At 41.4% G+C, this 18,937-nt stretch overlaps 1 protein-coding gene across 6 annotated transcripts in view; it reads left to right on the top strand.

The window, feature by feature from the left end:
• NCBP3 (nuclear cap binding subunit 3) overlaps positions 1-18,374 on the top strand; it is a 28,307-nt gene extending 9,933 nt beyond the window's left edge. For 2 of the 6 annotated variants that reach the window (XM_081579917.1, XM_081579918.1), the window contains exons 4-13: positions 4,142-4,267; positions 6,637-6,765; positions 6,979-7,055; positions 7,781-7,889; positions 10,521-10,620; positions 10,950-11,053; positions 12,886-13,174; positions 14,616-14,770; positions 16,229-16,394; positions 17,231-18,374. In XM_081579917.1, the coding sequence (XP_081436043.1) occupies positions 4,142-4,267; positions 6,637-6,765; positions 6,979-7,055; positions 7,781-7,889; positions 10,521-10,620; positions 10,950-11,053; positions 12,886-13,174; positions 14,616-14,770; positions 16,229-16,394; positions 17,231-17,234 (1,259 nt within the window). In that variant the 3' untranslated portion in view covers positions 17,235-18,374. The remainder of the gene's footprint in view (positions 1-4,141; positions 4,268-6,636; positions 6,766-6,978; positions 7,056-7,780; positions 7,890-10,520; positions 10,621-10,949; positions 11,054-12,885; positions 13,175-14,615; positions 14,771-16,228; positions 16,395-17,230) is intronic. The other 4 variants (XM_081579914.1, XM_081579916.1, XM_081579913.1 and 1 more) reach the window with 2 other exon arrangements.
• The last annotated feature ends 563 nt before the right edge of the window (positions 18,375-18,937 follow it).

The raw sequence follows: 18,937 nt of genomic DNA on the forward strand, positions 1-18,937 counted from the left end.
ATGGCCAGTGTGGCTTCCATCTCATTTGGGTCTCTGCTCATGGTTTTTTGTGGTTTTTTTTAATATTTATGTATGTATTTGTTTGTTTGACTATTCCAGGTCTTAGTTGCACCATGCAAACTCTTATTGAGGCGTGTGGGATCTAATTCCCTGACCAGGGATCAAATCCTGTCCCCCTGCATTGGGAGTGTGGAGTCTTATCTCCTGGACCACCAGAGAAGTCCTTCTGCTCATTGTTGTACTGCTGGGCGCTAATAAGGATTAGTGCTAGGATTCATAAATCTTGATATCTCTGTCTTCATGAATCTGAGTTGGCAGAAAGATACTTACCTGATTTATTCTGGCCGCATCGAATGGGCTCCCATTGGACCTATCTTTTACTCTTTAAAATGACCCCAAAAAAAATTAAAAGGAATTTTTATCTGGAAGTGTTCACATGTATTTCGGGCTTGTTTTAAATAAAATACATGACGTATAAAAGCATCCTTAGGAGTCATGGATGTTGAATTCTTGACAGAACTGCTTTGGAGAAGCCAGGGAGGGAAGATACAGAGAGCTTACACAGGTCCTGGTATTATATGTAATGTTTTATTTGCCTCACATCGTTTTAGGAATTTAAGCATAAAGCTAGGTGGTGGATCTAAGGTATTTTAAAAAATATATTTTCTTTGTTGATGTATTTGCGTATTTCACAATTAAAAAGATTAAATAATGTGCTCCAAGTGTTTACTAAAAAATTAACACACAGTTCTGGTAATGCTGGGATTCCTTTTGACCACAGCCTTTAACCTTTCTTTCCTCCCAGAGGTAAGAGCTATTATCATTGTGGACTGAATTATTCCAGACTTTTTTTTCTAGATATTTGTGTAAATAAATATGTACCTTTAGAAAATATATGGTGATATTTATGTTTTTTTAATGTATGTATTTTTCTGCATCTTTTTTTTCACTCAGTAATGTGTCTTAGAATCTTTCCATGGTATGTGATAAATTATCTCTTTGTTTTTAACTTCTTGCTTACTGTTCTGTGACTATAATATGGATAAACCATGATTCATTTGATACGGATAAGCCATAATTTATTACTTTGATAGCTACTGGGTTATTAAAATAGTGCTGCAACGAACATCTTTGTGTGAGCTACTCTGTGAACCCATGTGTGAGGACAGATATTGAAGAGAATTCCTAAGCCTATTAATTACATTTGTAATAGGTACTCCAAGTTGCCCTTCAGAGTGGCTGTGCCAGTTCACACTCCCACCAGCAGAGGCAGTGGCTCATTCTGCCACTAACAGATACTAAAAGACTTAAGTTAAACATCTGGTCAGTGGAAATTGATAATCTTGTCTTAAGGTGGATTTTCCTGATTACTACTAAGGCCAACCATCTCTCGACCTGTTTATTTGCCTTTTTTCTTTCTTTTGTGTGATTGCCTGCTCCTGTCCTTTGCCCTTTTCTCTTTAGGACTGTCATTTTCTTACTGGTTTGTAGGATTTCTTTACTCCAGTTTCAGACTTTGCTTTACATCCAAGGGCAGTGTCTCTTCTTTTCAGAATTGTCTGGACTATCACACATTTTCTCTTTGACATACCTTTAAAAAATGTTAGAATCAGTTTATCAAGTTCAATGTATAATACTGTTGCATTTAATATTCCTTTAATTACTATAGTGGAAGTATAATTACAGTGGAAGTGACAAATAGATTTAAGGGACTAGACCTGATAGAGTGCCTGATGAACTATGGACAGAGGTTCGTGACATTGTACAGGAGACAGGGATCAAGAAAATCCTCATGGAAAAGAAATGCAAAAAAGCAAAATGGCTGTCTGAGGAGGCCTTACAGATAGCTGGGAAGAGAAGAGAAGCGAAAAGCAAAGGAGAAAAGGAAAGATATTCCCATCTGAATGCAAAGTTCCAAAGAATAGCAAGGAGAGACAAGAAAGCCTTCCTCAGCGATCAGTGCAAAGAAATAGAGGAAAACAACAGATTGGGAAAGACTGGAGATCTCTTCAAGAAAATTAGAGATACCAAAGGAACATTTCATGAAAAGATAGGCTCGATAAAGGACAGAAATGGTATGGACCTAACAGAAGCAGAAGATATTAAGAAGAGGTGGCAAGAATACACAGCAGAACTGTACAAAAAAGATCTTCACGACCCAGATAATCACGATGGTGTGATCACTCACCTAGAGCCAGACATCCTGGAATGTGAAGTCAAGTGGGCCTTAGAAAGCATCACTACGAACAAAGCTAGTGTAGGTGATGGAATTCCAGTTGAGCTATTTCAAATCCTCAAAGGTGATGCTGTGAAAGTGCTGCACTTGATATGTCAGCAAATTTGGAAAACTCAGCAGTGGCCACAGGACTGGAAGAGGTCAGTCTTCGTTCCAATCCCAAAGAAAGGCAATGCCAAAGAATGCTCAAACTACCACACAATTGCACTCATCTCACATGCTAGTAAAGTAATGCTCAAAATTCTCCAAGCCAGGCTTCAGCAATACGTGAACCGTGAACTTCCAGATGTTCAAGCTGGTTTTAGAAAAGGCAGAGGAACCAGAGATCAAATTGCCAATATCCGCTGGATCATCGAAAAAGCAAGAGAGTTCCAGAAAAACATCTATTTCTGCTTTATTGACTATGCCAAAGCCTTTGACTGTGTGGATCACAATAAACTGTGGAAAATTCTGAAAGAGATGGGAATACCAGACCATCTGACCTGTCTCTTGAGAAACCTGTATGCAGGTCAGGAAGCAACAGTTAGAACTGGACATGGAACAACAGACTGGTTCCAAATGGGAAAAGGAGTACATCAAGGCTGTATATTGTCACCCTGCTTATTTAACTTATATGCAGAGTACATCATGAGAAACGCTGGGCTGGAAGAAACACAAGCTGGAATCAAGATTGCCGGGAGAAATATCAATGACCTCAGATATGCGGATGACACCACCCCTATGGCAGAAAGTGAAGAACTAAAGAGCCTCTTGATGAAGGTGAAAGAGGAGAGTGAAAAAGTTGGCTTAAAGCTCAACGTTCAGAAAACTAAGATCATGGCATCTGGTCCCATCACTTCATGGGAAATAGATGGGGAAACAGTGGAAACAGTGTCAGACTTTATTTTTTGGGGCTCCAGAATCACTGCTGATGGTGACTGCAGCCATGAAATTAAAAGACGCTTACTCCTTGGAAGGAAGGTTATGGCCAACCTAGATAGCATATTTAAAAGCAGAGACATTACTTTGCCAACAAAAGTACATCTAGTCAAGGCTATGGTTTTTCCAGTGGTCATGTATGGATGTGAGAGTTGGACGGTGAAGAAAGCTGAGCGCCGAAGAATTGATGCTTTTGAACTGTGGTGTTGGAGAAGACTCTTGAGAGTCCCTTGGACTGCAAGGAGATCCAATCAATCCATCCTAAAAGAGATCAATCCTGGGTTTTCATTGGAAGGTCTGATGTTGAAGCCAGAACTCCAATACTTTGGCCACCTCATGCGAAGGGTTGACTCATTGGAAAAGACCCTAATGCTGGGTAGGATTGGGGGCGGGAGGAGAAGGGGACGACAGAGGATGAGATGGTTGGATGGCATAACCGACTCGATGGACATGGCTTTGGGTAGACTCCGGGAGTTGGTGATGGACAGAGAGGCCTGGCGTGCTGCAATTCATGGGGTCGCAGAGAGTCGGAAACGACTGAGCGACTGAACTGAACTAATTTCTATAGGTCATTTTGAGGAGGAGATATCGTGTATATTATGAGCACCACTTGTTTAATCTTTCTCAGCCTAATAAGCCCATTCTGAATTAAGTTACTTGTTTAATGCTCTTGTTGTGTGATAAAAACTTAAAGTTTGCCTTGCTGTCAAGTCTTATTTTGTCTTGAAATAATTGTCATCTCTTTCAGCATATTCTTTTTTTTTTTTTTTGCCATGCGGCATGTGGGATCTTAGTTCCCCGGCCAGGGATGGGACCTGTACCCCCTGCAGTAGAAGCACAGAGTCCTAACCACTGGACCGCGGGGGAAGTCCCAGCGTATTTCTCTTTAAAATACATATTATCTGAACTGTCATAAAGGGGTACTGGTGGGATGTGCAGCAGCAGGTGGGAAAATACTCTCATCTTTTCTGTGTCCTATTTTCCTAGCAATTCCCAAAGTGAGACTGGAGACAATCTACATTTGCGGAGTAGATGAGATGAGCACCCAGGATGTCTTTTCCTATTTTAAAGAATATCCTCCAGCTCACATCGAGTGGTTGGATGATACTTCCTGTAAGTACCCCCAAGTGTTCTGTTGAATATGCTTTCGTATATGATTTTAAAAGAATTCTTGCCATCTCAAATGGTGAATGATTGTGGCCAGACTGTGTCTAACCTCTGCCCTCAGCCCAGGAGAGAAAAATTTCCCACTGATGAGAACCAGAGTCCTTATACATTAACCAGCCTGCCATATCATTTTCCATAAGTATTCTGAGTCAGCTCAGAGGTGGTGGTCAGGCCTCTGGGAGGTTGGTTGCTGGCATCTGAATCCAGGTACATAATTGAGACCTCTCCTGACACCCACAGTTTCCCAACAAAGGCATGAGTCCAACAGCATAGACTTGGGGCTGCCTTTTCAGGGCTTTCAATTTTGTCATTGCAACAGCTTTTCAGAGGGCTGTCTCTGACGTGGAACTAGACCAGAACCCTCTGATACTGTGCCAGACCTCTCACCTCTGCTTGCTCTGGTCTGTGTTCTCTCGAACTTCACCTGCTGGCCCTAATCTGGGGCTGTTCTGCTTGTGAGGTAACTGTGATATCTGACTGGTGTCCCTACTGCAAGTCTAGCCTGACTTTCAGTACCCACTCTGCTGGCTTCTAGTCCTGACTCACTTCTAGTCTGGCTTCACTTTCTGCCAGCATGCTGACCTGGTTTTCCCAGTTTTTCTGGCTGCTTTCTTTAGATGTTAAACCACCAAAAGAAGAAACATAACTGAGTTAAAAGATTTTTCTCCTTTTTTCTGTTTGCTTAACTTAGACCATCCTGAGCAGGGGTTGGCAAACCTTTTTTTTTTTTAATAAAAATAAAAGACTGGATAAAAAATATTGTAAGCTTTGCAGACCATATACATTCTCTGTGGAATCTACCCATTGTAGCCTGAAAACAGCCATAGACCATATAATTGAATGAGCCTGGCTGTTTTCTATAAAACTTTGTTTGCAAAAACAGGTGGCAGGTGTGTAGTTTATTGTATGCTGCTGCTAAGTAGCTTCAGTCGTGTCCGACTCTGCGACCCCATAGACGGCAGCCCACCAGGCTCCCCTGTCCCTGGGATTCTCCAGGCCAGAACACTGGAGTGGGTTGCCATTTCCTTCTCCAATGCATCAAAGTGAAAAGTGAAATGAAGTCGCTCAGTCATGTCCAACTAACTCTTCGCGACCCCATGGACTGCAGCCTACCAGGCTCCTCCGTCCATGGGATTTTCCAGGCAAGAGTACTGGAGTGGGGTGCCATTGCCTTCTCCAGTTTATTGTATAACTAAAACTAAATAAATATACCTATAACTCAATAAATAAAGTACAAATATAAGTAGATAGATGGATGGATGATGGATGATTGAGTGAATAATGGGTCATGGGCTGGATTTGCTAATACCTGATTTAACCAATTAAAACTATCTATCTAAGCAATGTTAGAGGGACCCTTAGCATCACCCAGCTCACTCCCTCATGTTGTACATCAGAAACGGAGAAACAGAGGAGGGAAATTACTTGCTCAAGACCATGTAGCATATTGGGCTTCCCTGGTGACTCAGTGGTAAAGAATCCACCTGCCAGTGCAAGGGACCCAAGTTTGATCCCTTGAGACAGGAAGATCCCCTGGGGAAGGAAATGGCAACCCACTCCAGTATTCTTGCCTGGGAAATCCCATGGACAGAGGAGCCTGGCAGGCGACTGTCCACGGGGTCACAAAAAGTTCAGATACAGCCTAGTGACTAAATAACAACAACAGTGTGGCATATTATTAACAAAAAATGAGAATCTTTAGACCTTCATTTCCCAAACTGAGATACAGGGGTAACTTAAGTTTGAGAAATTCTGCTTTAAAGTTGATCTTCTCAAAACCTTTTTCTTGCTAAATTCTCTTAAAGGAGCAAAATAAATTGGTTGCTGCAAAGCCAAATGGCTATCATGCTTCCATTCTGTATATGCCATGGGTGCCCTCATCGCCCACGCTTTACAGTAGGGAAACATCATTTAGCATGTCTGGATGACAAGGAAGAGCAGAGGGCTTCCACGTGAGGGGCAGAAGAATAAAGGATAAAGGACATTTATTTGACATTTTCATCATCATCATCAGAAACTGCTAGCACTTATGTATAACACTGACTGTATGCCAGGCATTTTTAATATATAGAACTTTTTTTCATGGAGTACTTGACCATTATTTTGTGGGACCCAGTTTGGAATACTTCTCTAGGCTAATCTTATTAAAGAAGTTTTTACTACCAGGTTCTGTATGTCTTCTCATTGGTTGGTCTGTACATTTATTGATGCCAGTCCGTAGCTGAATGATACTGTAGCAATGAATATAATGTAGTCTCTGCTCTCAAGAAACTTAATTGCTTTGATGCGATGTATTATTTTACATCTTATTTTAGGTAACGTGGTTTGGTTGGATGAAATGACGGCCACAAGAGCCCTTATCAATATGAGTTCTCTGCCAGCCCTGGATAAAATAAGAAGCAAGGATGCCAATGAGGACAAGTCATCCGAGAAAAGTAAAAAAGGTAACTGGCCACAGAGGAGGGACTTTGGGACTGAAGGTCCTATTCTTTACAATTTGAATTTCTGTGCAGTGTTACGTAGTATCTCATTGCCAGTTATTTCTGAAACAAGCTATGATGCTTTGGATCATTAATAAAGAGAAGGAGACAGTGTTAGACTTTTAACATATGTGAGATGGAGTGAAGATTCATCGTGTCCCTCACATTCCATTTTAGACAAGCAGGAAGACAGTTCTGATGACGATGAGGCTGAAGAAGGAGAAGTTGAAGATGAGAACTCAAGTGATGTAGAGGTCAGTAGAGGGCACAGGTGTCTGAGCTTTCACTGTAGACAGCTGCCTACAGCCTTGATACCTGAGCCTTAAAGGCTCAAGAGAGAACGTTGTGTTCTTCCACTGACTTGCACCATTGTACCTCCTGAGAGGGCCCAGGCTCTTGTGGGTGTAATGAACGATTCATCTTGAGATCTTAGTACTCACACTTCTGTATGAAAGGAAATGGTTTTATTGAGAAAGACTTTGAAGTGCTATCTAATCAGTAAAATTAAGGAGTAGCAAGTAATGGTGTATTTCCTAATGGCATGTATACTATTGTTGGAAATATTAAAGTGTATTCATTTTTAAATTATTTATTAAGTGCCTACTATATACCAAATTCTAGGTGCTGGGGATATAGCGTCAAGCAAAACAAAGTCCTTGCCCTGTTGGAGCCTACATTCTAGTGGGGAAGACAGACAATACACAGATACGCAGATATGTAATGTAATGTCAGGAAGTGATGAGTGCTATGAAGAAAAGTAAAGAAGGGTAAGCGGATAGAGAATGATGGAGATGATTCTTTTAGACAAGGTGGTCAGGGAAGACCTCTGACTTAGACATTCTACAGAGGAACTGGTGCTGTGGTGCTTATGGGTTTTATTAAAAGTAGATTGCTTTCTTAATCCATGGTATCTTTGCTACTGAATGAACATGAAGAAAGGCTTTAATTTTTATATCGAAAATGCTCTTTTTTTCTTAAGTTGGACACGTTGTCGCAGGTAGAAGAAGAGTCTCTGCTAAGAAATGATCTCCGTCCAGCTAACAAACTTGCTAAAGGAAATAGGTTATTCATGAGATTTGCTACAAAAGGTAAATGATAATTGGTATTGATTTTTTTATGTTAATTTTTTTATTTTAAATTAGTTTATCTATTTTTTAACTTTACAATATTGTATTTGTTTTGTCATACATTGACATGTGGTATTGATTTTTTTAAAAAAAATAATTGTATTTGTTTGTTTTTGGTTGTGCTGGGTCTTCCTTGCTGTTCGGGTTTTTCTCTAGTTTTGGCCAGTGGGGGCTCCTCACTGCGGTGGCTTCTCATGTTGCAAAGCCCGGGCTCTAGAGCTCAGGCTCAGTAGTTGTGGTGCAGGGACTCAGCTGTTCCTTGGCACGGGGGATCTTCCTGTGTCAGGAATCGAAACCGTATCTTCTGCATTGGCAGGCGGATTCTTTACCACTGAGCCACCAGGGAAGCCCCTGACTTTTATTTTTAATTGAAGTGATTTTTATTAAGTGACGCCTTCTCTTTTGAATTGGAACTTAGACCAAGTAATCTCAAAGATCCTTCAAACTATAACATTCTGCGCTTAACAAAATCGATGACTTCCTCCCTAAGTTGGAATTTCAGACACTGAAAGTGGATAATAGCTATTTGTTTATTTTTGTGATGTCTGGCTAACGTAAGTTATTTTCTGATAAAGCTGGTTTGCCCCATATGCTTTTCAGCCAATTTATCATCTGAACTATGAAAATTTTGAAAAATTTCTTGTATCACGGCAGTGTCTTCCTAGACATTGCTAACAGTACCATTCAGCTCTAATTCTCAGAAGAATTAAATTAAAAGCCTATTAATAATTTATAAGGCCTTTTATGCACAGTGATTTTGATATGCATTAATAATGTGGGGGGAGTGGTTTTGAGTCAATTGAGAGTTAATTGGAAATGACAACCCTTCACTCCTGAATACTTTAGTAAGTATTTCTGAAGAACAAGGACTTTGTTTTACACACAGTCATCGAAGTCAGGAAATTTAACATTAGTGCCATTCTGTTATCCAATTCATAGTCTGTATTCAGATTTTACCAGTACCCCACCGTGTATATTAAAACTGCCTGGCACACATTGAGTGCAGTATGTTGGCAGTCTTTGATGATGATGACAACAACGACGATGATGATTGTCAAATAAATTTGGGTTATTCTTTATACTACTTCCCTGCTAAACTAGGATCCACTCCAGGACTGGGCGTTTAAGTCTGCCATGTTCTCTTAGTATCCGTGAATATGGAACTGCTCCTCTGCTTTGTTTCCCTTGACTGAGACATTTTTAAAGAGAACAGGCTCATTATTTTTGTAAGCTGCCCCTTAGTTTTGGTTTGTTTGATGTCTCCTTCTAATTAAATTCGAGTTGTCCATTTATACCACAGAAGTAGTGTCATTTTCAGTGTATCATATCAGGAGGCACATTGTATTTATTTGTCCCCTTCCTGGGGATGTTAACCATTATCTCCTGGTTAAGGTAGCAATTGCCAGGTTTCTCACTGTAAAGTTGCTCTTTTTCTATGTATAATTTGCAGTTTTGTGGAGAGATGCCTTGAGGCTATGTAAATAGCCTGTTCCTCATCAGATTGCCATACAGTAGCTTTAGATCCATTGATGACTTTTTAACTCTCTCATTTACTAGTTGGCACTTAAGGAAGAGCTTTCCCTTTTTACCCATTTATTGATGTATTTATCTGTTTTTTTTTTAAATGCATTTACTTGTTTATATTAGATTAGATTCGTGGAGTTTTATCCAGTGGGCTGTCGCCGTTCTGTCATTATTTTGATTCACAAGTTATTTTGGATCTGATCAGTAGAGCCTCTTCACCCTGTGTTCTTTTGACATGCCTGCATGATTCTTTGAGTACTTTCTTGCTATTATGGCACAAGGAACCATCTTGGTTTGCCAGTCTCAATTTGTACTTTCCTAGCCCCAGATCTGGAATCAGCCATTTCTCCAAGGAGCTGGTGGGCATGTTTTTTGTAGGGTGCACATTCTGGTTTATGCCACTAGGTTTACCTGTAGCACTGAGTACATTTTCATCAGTATTCATCTTTTGTAGTGAGTGAGTGCCCAGGGAGTTGTCAAGAGGCCTTTACATTGTGAAAATATGTGTGTTCACTGACCACCTTTTCTTCCTGTTAACTGGCATTTTACCTTGATAAATGGGATCTTTTCTCCTTTTGCTTATTTCAGGGAGCTTTTGAGTGCATGGTTTACCAAATACACGGACCTATGTATAACCTGTTTCTTGGACCCTGATTCTGTGTTATTGGCGTGTTGTCATTCAGAAATGAATATCATCTTTCAGGGGGCAGTGAAAGTGCCACCTCTTCTAAAAGCCTTTTTGATTCCTGAACACTGGTGATAACCGACACTCTCTTATGCTTCTTGGGAATTGTGTTGTTGTTGTTGTTATTGTTGCTTGTGTTTTCTCTTTGAAGTCAGCTCCTAGACAGCAGCTTAACCTCATTCGTCTTTGAGTTTTGCTCCACCCTCTCGACACTGCACTGTTTTAGGAGGACTCGGAGTGGTCATAGTGCATCTTTCTCTTCTGTAGGCAGAGTGTACTGATCTGATCCCTATGAAAAACATTCTTTTTGTCTTTTCAAACCCATTCAACATTGCCTTCACACTCACAGGGAGTCCTTGGTAACTGTTGTAATTAATTTTTAGATGACAAAAAGGAACTTGGAGCAGCAAGGAGAAGTCAATATTACATGAAATATGGGAATCCAAATTATGGAGGCATGAAAGGAATTCTTAGTAACTCTTGGTGAGTCCAAAACCTTAAATACAATAGTTTATATAGTACTTAAGCTTTTCATAATCCTTCAGGGATCTACATTAGTTGGTATTCTTCAGCGGGTATTCTGCAGTGGACTGTCAACACCATGTGTGGATGGACATGAATGAAGACAAGAAGAAAGAGCTCAAGGCTTTTAACTGTGGTAAATGGTGTGAGAATGCTGAATTTTGGTTTCATGCAACATGTCTCTGTGTCAGCACCTAACATCGCGTCAGGGTGTAGTTGACATTAACTAGAGGACGTCGAGGACCTTCCTCTTGGTTTTTGATTCTGTGCTTATTTTGGCGATGTTGCAGGAAGCGGAGATACCATTCCCGTCGCATTCAGCGGGATGTTATTAAGAAGAGAGCCCTGATTGGGGACGACGTTGGCCTGACGTCCTATAAACACCGACATTCCGGTAGTTGCCTGCTCAGCTCTTGGGTAGACACATGTTTGGCTCCCGAAATGACATTTTTATCCTTAATACAGTCCTTTAAGGTTCCAAACTTTATCATCCTCTCTTCCTTGCCCTCACCCTCTGCCAACATATAGGAAAGTAAGTCAAGTCACAATTAATTTGAAATTGCCCATACAAAGAGGTCAAATGATTTTATAAAAGCTGTTCTAACAATAAAGGCAAATGTAGGAAAAATTAAAAGTTTTCCTAAGGAATCTAATTTTCCTATTAGTATCAAAAGCTGCATGAAAAAAATTTTTTTGAATTATTTTGTCAGACAAGTTGATTTTATTGTTCTTATGTCTGATGATGAAAATAAGCTGCTGTGTCTGGTACTCTCTGCTTATTGGCTTGTGCACGTGAATGCCGCAGTGAAGTGGGACACAACATGGGTTTCATTTTGTTTTTTTCCGTCTGTCTTTTTTCTTTTTCTGTTCCTCTGTCTCCCCTTCCCACCTTCCTTTCCTTCAAATCTCCCTTTCTTCCCCGCTTGCTTTCTTTTGGTGCTTATTCTTAAAGAACTGTTTTCATCATATTTTTATAGAGATTTGCTTTTATGTTGAAACTGATCTGTGAAAATCTTGTACACGCTTTGTAGAACCAGCCAAGTCAGCATACAAACGTAGAATAACAGGCATACACTTTTTATCTTTGTAATAGGGACAGGGAGAGATGAAATGTATACATTTTAGTTTAATGTGAATGTCCAAACTTGTATATTTGAAATCTACATCTTAATGCACATACTTTTCTGTTAGACAGTTAAGCTTTTCCAATTTCAGTTACTTTAAGATATTTTTATCATATAATCTTCGTATTCATATCAAAGAAATTAAAAAGCAAAAAGATAACTGATTTCATTTTACATTTTTCTTATTTGTCTCTTTTCACGATAAATATAACTATTGTGGACATATATTTTATATTGTGCTTCTTCCATTTATAAACATCTTTCCATGACCTTTAAAGGTACATTTCATTATTCATGGTGGTCATGTTCTGTAAAGTCACCGTGATCATTGAAAACCTTTCAGAGACTCTTAATCACACTTTTTGTCAACTGATCAATATAGTACCTTAATTTGATATATGTTTCTGATTAAGGACACCTTATTTAATACACGTTGATTCATTAACGTTGAACTCAAGGGCAGCAGCCCTGGAACTTAAGCCCGAACAAAGCTTGTCTCACACATGTATTTTCTCCATAAGGCACATCGCAGCCTTCTTGTGTTTAGGAACACTAGACAGCTTTGGAACTATGCTCGGAGGCTGTTTGTAACAGGGAAATCATCAATAAAAATCACAAAGGTGTTAAAAAGTAGCACTCATGGACTGCAAAAAGCATACTTGTTTACAGTGTTTGAGAGCTGAACAAAAAGGCAGGACACGACCTTGTTTCCCTGCAACTGGGAACTTGCATGGCTGGTGTCTCAATTTTTTGCTGCTCCTGTACATGTCCACAAATGACCACAAAAGTGCCATGGGTGTTGGTTGTGGAACTACAAATAAAATTGGCAGATTCATAAATCTAGAATCTGTGAATAATGATGATGGTCTGTATTTTAGATAACTTTATAAAATTGCATCAGGCTGCTAGGCCATCCTTTACCTAGATGTTCACGTGTTGTAGGGGTCAGAATGGTAACCAGATCAGCACTGTTAGAGACAGTGCTCCAGTAAACCCTTAGGATGGGAATCTCACCTTCTAAAAAGGTCACTGATATAGAACAGAAAATCAGGTGTTAGTATTCGTGCTTTTACTAATAATGACTTTTGGTTAAATTCCTTAGGACTGGTGAACGTTCCTGAGGAACCTATTGAAGAGGAAGAAGAGGAGGAAGAGGAGGACCAGGACATGGATGCTGACGACAGGGTGGTGGTGGAGTACCACGAGGAGCTCCCGGCCCTCAAGCCGACCCGGGAGCGGAGCACGTCCAGGCGGTCCAGTGCCAGCAGCTCAGACTCGGATGAAATGGACTATGATCTAGAGCTGAAGATGATTTCCACCCCTTCACCAAAGAAAAGCATGAAAATGACCATGTATGCTGATGAGGTGGAATCTCAGTTGAAAAATATCAGGTAAAAATATTCTTTTCTTTTTATCACTGCTAGCTTTTAATTTGATTGAAATCCAATTACTAACTTCTTCTTAGTACCTCTTAATTTTATAATCACTTTTATCGGTTCTAATTTCAGCCCTTTATAGAATTTGAGTAAAAGCATCTGGTTTTTCCTCGTAATGCACAAGAAGTGATTCTCGTTATAAAAACTATGAATGATACAGAAGGTGAAGTCACCTGTAATCTCATCCTCCCCTAAGAGAGTGACTGTTAGCAGTTGGGTGAATAACTTTCCTGTCAGCTTTATGTGTATACATAACATATAGAGAAATTATAGATACATTTGTACAAAAATTAAGTTATACTGTTTGTATTGTTTTGAAATACGCCTTTTCCATTTAATATAGTGTAGACATTTCTTTTTTCAACTGTATGTAGTCCCTTGTTTGCAAGTGTTATCATTTGTTGAACCAATCCCTTCCTGTTGGACATTTAGATTTCTGTTTTTTTGTCCACACCCCGTGGCTTCAAGGATCCTAGTTCCCTGACCAGGGATTGAACCTGGGCCCTCAGCAGTGAAAGCATAGAGTCTTAACCACTGGACCACCAGAGAATTCCCTAGATTTCTGTTTTCTTACTGTTGCACTAACTAGATACATTCCAGTTATTGTGCAAAACAAGGCACATGCTTTAAAATGTGGTATGGCTAAATTTCCTTCCTAAAAGATTTTGCTCACTCACATTACCACCTGTTACCTAGATATTCACCAACCTTAGGTATTATCACTGTGATTTTTGGTATTCATGGACAAAGAAGTACAGCTGTTTTAATATGCATTCTTTGATGACTCGTGGGGCTGAGCAGATTCCTAAGGGCAGAGAGCACAGGCATGTCTCAGAGGGCTGGAGTTCCTGATTGTGTGTTTGGGAACAGGGAAGAAGAAGCTTGTCAGCTGGTTCCTTTGTATGGCTTTGTTCACATCCTTAGTTTTAGAGAACTTTCCAATGGCAGATGCTGCCAGAATAATGCCCTTGCCCTGACACAGTGAGAGAGGTCTTCCCTGTAAAGAAAGGGATTGTAGGCTATCTTATATCTTGACTACAACCAGTTCACAGCCCAGAGAAGCAGAGGCCTTCAGCCCTTCGCAGGCCTCTACTTAGGCCTGTGTCCCGGGAGAAGGGCAGGCACGGTTATGTGCTCTGTGATTGCTCCCCAGATACTGCATGTGGAAACCACCCCAGAAAACTCAGGGAGCCGCTCACCCCAACTGGCCTCTTTAGCAAGCCAGTCGTGACTTTTGTGAGCAAATAACTACTGGTGTATGGTGTTATTAAGTGAATGTTGGCCATATTAGATTGAGTTTCTTAAATTGTTTTTTCCCAAAGTGTGTGAGATTGTTGTGTGATTGTTGTCCCACAGTTCAAGTTGCTTTACTGTACCCCCACCTCTCTTTTTTAAGGAACTCCATGAGGGCAGATACTCTATCCACAAGCAATATAAAAAACCGAATTGGTAACAAATTACCAGCTGAGAAATTTGCAGATGTCAGACATTTGTTAGATGAAAAACGTCAGCACACACGTCCACGGCCACCTGGCAGCGGTACTAAAACAGGTATTGTTGTTCAGTTGTGTTCCTGGGCTTTTTCCTGAGTTCCAGAAAGCAGATGCGGACAGGGGAGGTTCTTGAATAAAACACTGTCATTTGGGGACCAGTTTAATTGTCCTGATTCATCACTTCTAAACTTTGGGTTAGGCACTGAAACTTGAGGGCATGAAATTTAATCAGATTTTTGCAATATTAGCTTTTGATATTTTTGTCCCAACAGTGATTTTGCTCTTATGTCATTGGTATACATAAGGATAATAGAAATTAGGTTGAATTATTGTATGAATGGTTAAGAATTTGAACTGGTTAGTTTATATCTGCAGACACGCACATAGCAGGCCATACCCGCTGTGTGCCAGGGCTAGGCACTGGGAGTCTCATAAGTCTTCGCAGGGGATGCCAGCTCATCATAGACTCAGAGGGAGCAGCATAAGGGCACACGCTCAGGAATTCCACCTGAAGCTGAATGGAGTGAGTGGTCCGGTAGGCACTGTGAGCAGTGGGCTGTGGGAGCAAAGAGGGGAGTGGGTCTTTTGGGGAAGACCTGTTGTGGGAGGCGTCTCAGAGCACGTGGCAGTGGAACGAGGCCTCGGAGAGGAAATAGGATCTCAGTCAGCAAACCTAGTTCTTTGAGGTGGGAAGTAACCTGATCTTATATCTCTTTTAGATAAAACTTGGTGGCAGCGTAGGGTGCCATAGAGTTAAGTAAGTAACAAGGTCCTGAACTAGATCAGGGACAGTTGAGGAACTGATGAGAATGTCCAACCTTGTAAAGGAGGAAGACTCAGCACTGGGGGGAAAGGGAAAGAAGCCATGGGGCTCAGGCCTGAGGGGCTGAAAGATGGGGGCACTGTTCTCAGAGAGCAGAGCAAGGTGGGAGAAAGCCCAGCACGGGGACTTGCTCATGAAAGTTTGTGTTGTTGCTATTATTGTGAGAAGGAGCTCCAGAGGATTGGCAGATTCTGGAGGGACTGGAGGAAAAGCAGATTTGATTTGGGACAGCTTCCCTGGATCTTTGCTTTTTGTCAGTCTCATTACCTTTATTGTTCAGTCTTTATTGACTAGCTTCTTATATGTTCAAAGAGTGGGGCTTCTGCCCTCAGGGAGCTTACAATGTTTCTCATTAGCTACACTGTTTGTTAATTATTTACTCTTGATTCTACTATTTAAAGGAAAAAAAAAAAAGACAATTCTGCTTCAAAAATTCCTTTCTGGAGCAATCAGCTAAGGTTTCTCCTCATCCCCCATCCCCCCGCCCCGCTGTGAGCCCCTGTGGGTTCTCACTTGAATTTTCCTGGGAGAATCCAGGCTGTATAGAGGGAAGGCTTTAGAAGCTTGGTTGTGCTGGGTCCCATGTCCTCACTCGGGGAGATTTGGCATCAGGTCCTATAGAGATCTCAGGTTGGCAGTACCGATGACAAAGTATACTCACGTGGTCACAGCAGTGCTTTTTTCTTTTTCTAGATATACGCCAGCGATTAGGAAAAAGACCATATTCTCCGGAAAAGGCCTTCAGTAGTAATCCAGCCGTTCGGAGAGAGCCCTTTTCTGATGTACATAGTAGGCTGGGTGTTCCAAGGCAGGATGTTAAAGGCCTCTACTCTGATACTCGAGAGAAGAAGTCAGGTTGGTAACAGTGGGAACTGAGAGGGGGAACTGGGTAAGAGTAGAGACCATGCATGCAGCATGGAAATACTTTGTTAGTATAGGCCAGAAGCAGCACAGGACAAAAATAAATTATTTTTCCCTCTTCCATTATAATCATCATCATCATCGTAATAATAATGGTAACAGTGTGGAAAACGTAGAAAGCAGGAAAAAAGACTCACCCCTGATTCTTTGTGTTTAACACAAATACTTTTTAGTTTCCTGCTATTCCAACCTTTGCCCATATACATATCATACTTTTTTCATATAGCATTTTATCATGGTCATTTTTCCATATAGGTTATAGCCTTTATAAATAAAACTTTTAATTGCCTTATCATGTGACTATCCTATGAAATTCTATGTATTTGTCTATTGTCAAATACTAACATTTTAAAAAATGAATGAAGAGTGGGCAGAACCTCAAAAGTTGACAGGGTAGCAGGTCCATGAATTTGCAGCATGCTGTAGCTGGGGGTGGCCTGGGAATGGCCCACTCCTGGCGGAAAGAAGTTGTACACAGGGGATTGTCTCAGCAGACGGGCAGAGGGAGCACAGGCAGCCTCCCAGCTCATTCTGATTGATGTGTCTGGTGTAAGGGTTTGGGGGGCGGGCTGTCCTTGAGCTGGGAGAATCTCCCGGCAGATCCAGTTCCCTCAGTCAGCCAGCAGGGAACTGGGAGGACCTGCCCAGGGCTGCACCCTGGTTGCAAGTGCCCCAGAACCCCCCACCCCCAGTGTTCCTTGCACGTGAGGCATTGCAGTGCCCTTCTTGCTCAACATCGACTGCCAGAGCTGAAATGCCTTCTCACCCACACAGGTAGTTTATGGACTCGCTTAGGATCTGCACCCAAGACCAAAGAAAAGAACATGAAGAAAGGGGATCACAGGGCGCCGGGCACAGAGGAAGATGACTCGGAGCTGCAGAGGGCATGGGGGGCTCTGATTAAGGAGAAAGAACAGTCTCGCCAAAAGAAGAGCCGCTTAGATAACTTGCCATCTCTCCAGATCGAAGTCAGTCGGGAAAGCAGCTCTGCTTCAGAGGCCGAGTCCTGATGCCCTGGGGGCTGAGGCAGCCGCCCTAAAACCTGACAGTCTTGCGTAGGGCGGGGCGCACAGTAGGAACCCCCCACGGGAGTTGGCGCCCCTCCCCTCTTGCTCATGCAGTCACCCTCTGCTCTTGCTACTTCAGCAAGACATCTTAGGAAACGTGACGTGTTTTGAAGGGCATCCATCTAATCTTTTTGCTGCAGAGTTACAATTCTGGGCCCTAGATTCTTTTCCCACCACCCCACAAGCTTTACCCATTGAGGAAAAGGCAGTCCTCCAGATTTTGTAGACATTTTTTTCTTAATATTTTTAACATTGTGTCTTTTAAGAGAAAAGTTTTACACAGTTCATCCAAAGAGCAGAGAACTGAACTTCTCACTATTGCCTTGGCCCTGACAGCTTTACCAGCACCCTTTTTCCAAGAAAAGTCAATTCCCAGGTGCTTATCGGACAGCCTTCGAGAGGAAAAGACTAGGGAAGCTGCCAGCTCACCCTTCCAGGATCCTAGTGTGGGGGCTGACTCACATGGACCTGACCTCAGAGGTGCAGCCGTGCCGCCCGGGTAGATCAGAGCTGCAGCGCCGACCGCCCTTCGTTCCTCCCCGGGGATCTCTGTCAGGAGCCTCGTTAGCAATCAGCTTGAAGTGAAGATCAAGTTCAGTGCTGTGGGATTTTTAGGAACAAAAAACTGTGACTTCTGGATTTGGGGTGGATTTTCGTGCTAGGGGTGGGGTCATGGGTTAATGTTGAACAATTTGTAAGTCTGTATTATGTTTAAAAAATATTGATGGTTTGAAAGTTTAAATTTTTAATTTTTATATGTGAAAATACTTCCTGTTGGCCTCCAGGGAAGCTCAAGTGGTGTCTTCTTATGTGCTGTTAAATATATATTATATACTTTGGAAGAAGGCAAAGAGAGGCGTCTCATTATTTTTAAAGGATCCTAACTGTAGAATCTGTCTGTTATACATAGAGTTTAAGTTGCTTTTTGGCCCCTGAAAGCAGAAAAACCTTACCCCCCTGAGATGGGAACCTGTTGTCTATGATCACTTCAGAAGTGATGCACTGCTATTTATTCTTTCTGTTTCCCAAGTTCTGGCACCTGAGGACATCTTCAAAACTGGCAAATAAGATAATAGGTTACAGAAATTTTAGTTTGTTTATTTCTAGTCTCCTTTCAGATTATTTTAACCATGAAAAGGCCTTAGATTCTTTGGTCTTCCTGTCTTGATTTTTATTTTGAAATATTTAGTGTTTGTATTCCTCTGCAGGCTTAAGAATAGTGTTTAACTTCAATTCAGTAGAGCTTAAGAGTTAAAAGAGAATAAAGCCCTTGCTCCTTGTGTGATGTCACAACCCCTGACCTGCCTGGAATGTTCTACACCCAGTGTGGCTCAGGGCTCTAGAGATCTTGGCTCGCCGCTGAGCTAGTGGTCACACTGATGGTTGATGGCACTGTGGTGTGATTGAAGGCAGA

This window comes from Giraffa tippelskirchi, chromosome 3 (assembly GCF_054371585.1).
Source record: "Giraffa tippelskirchi isolate mGirTip1 chromosome 3, T2T-mGirTip1v1.2.pri, whole genome shotgun sequence".
NCBI lineage: Eukaryota > Metazoa > Chordata > Mammalia > Artiodactyla > Giraffidae > Giraffa > Giraffa tippelskirchi.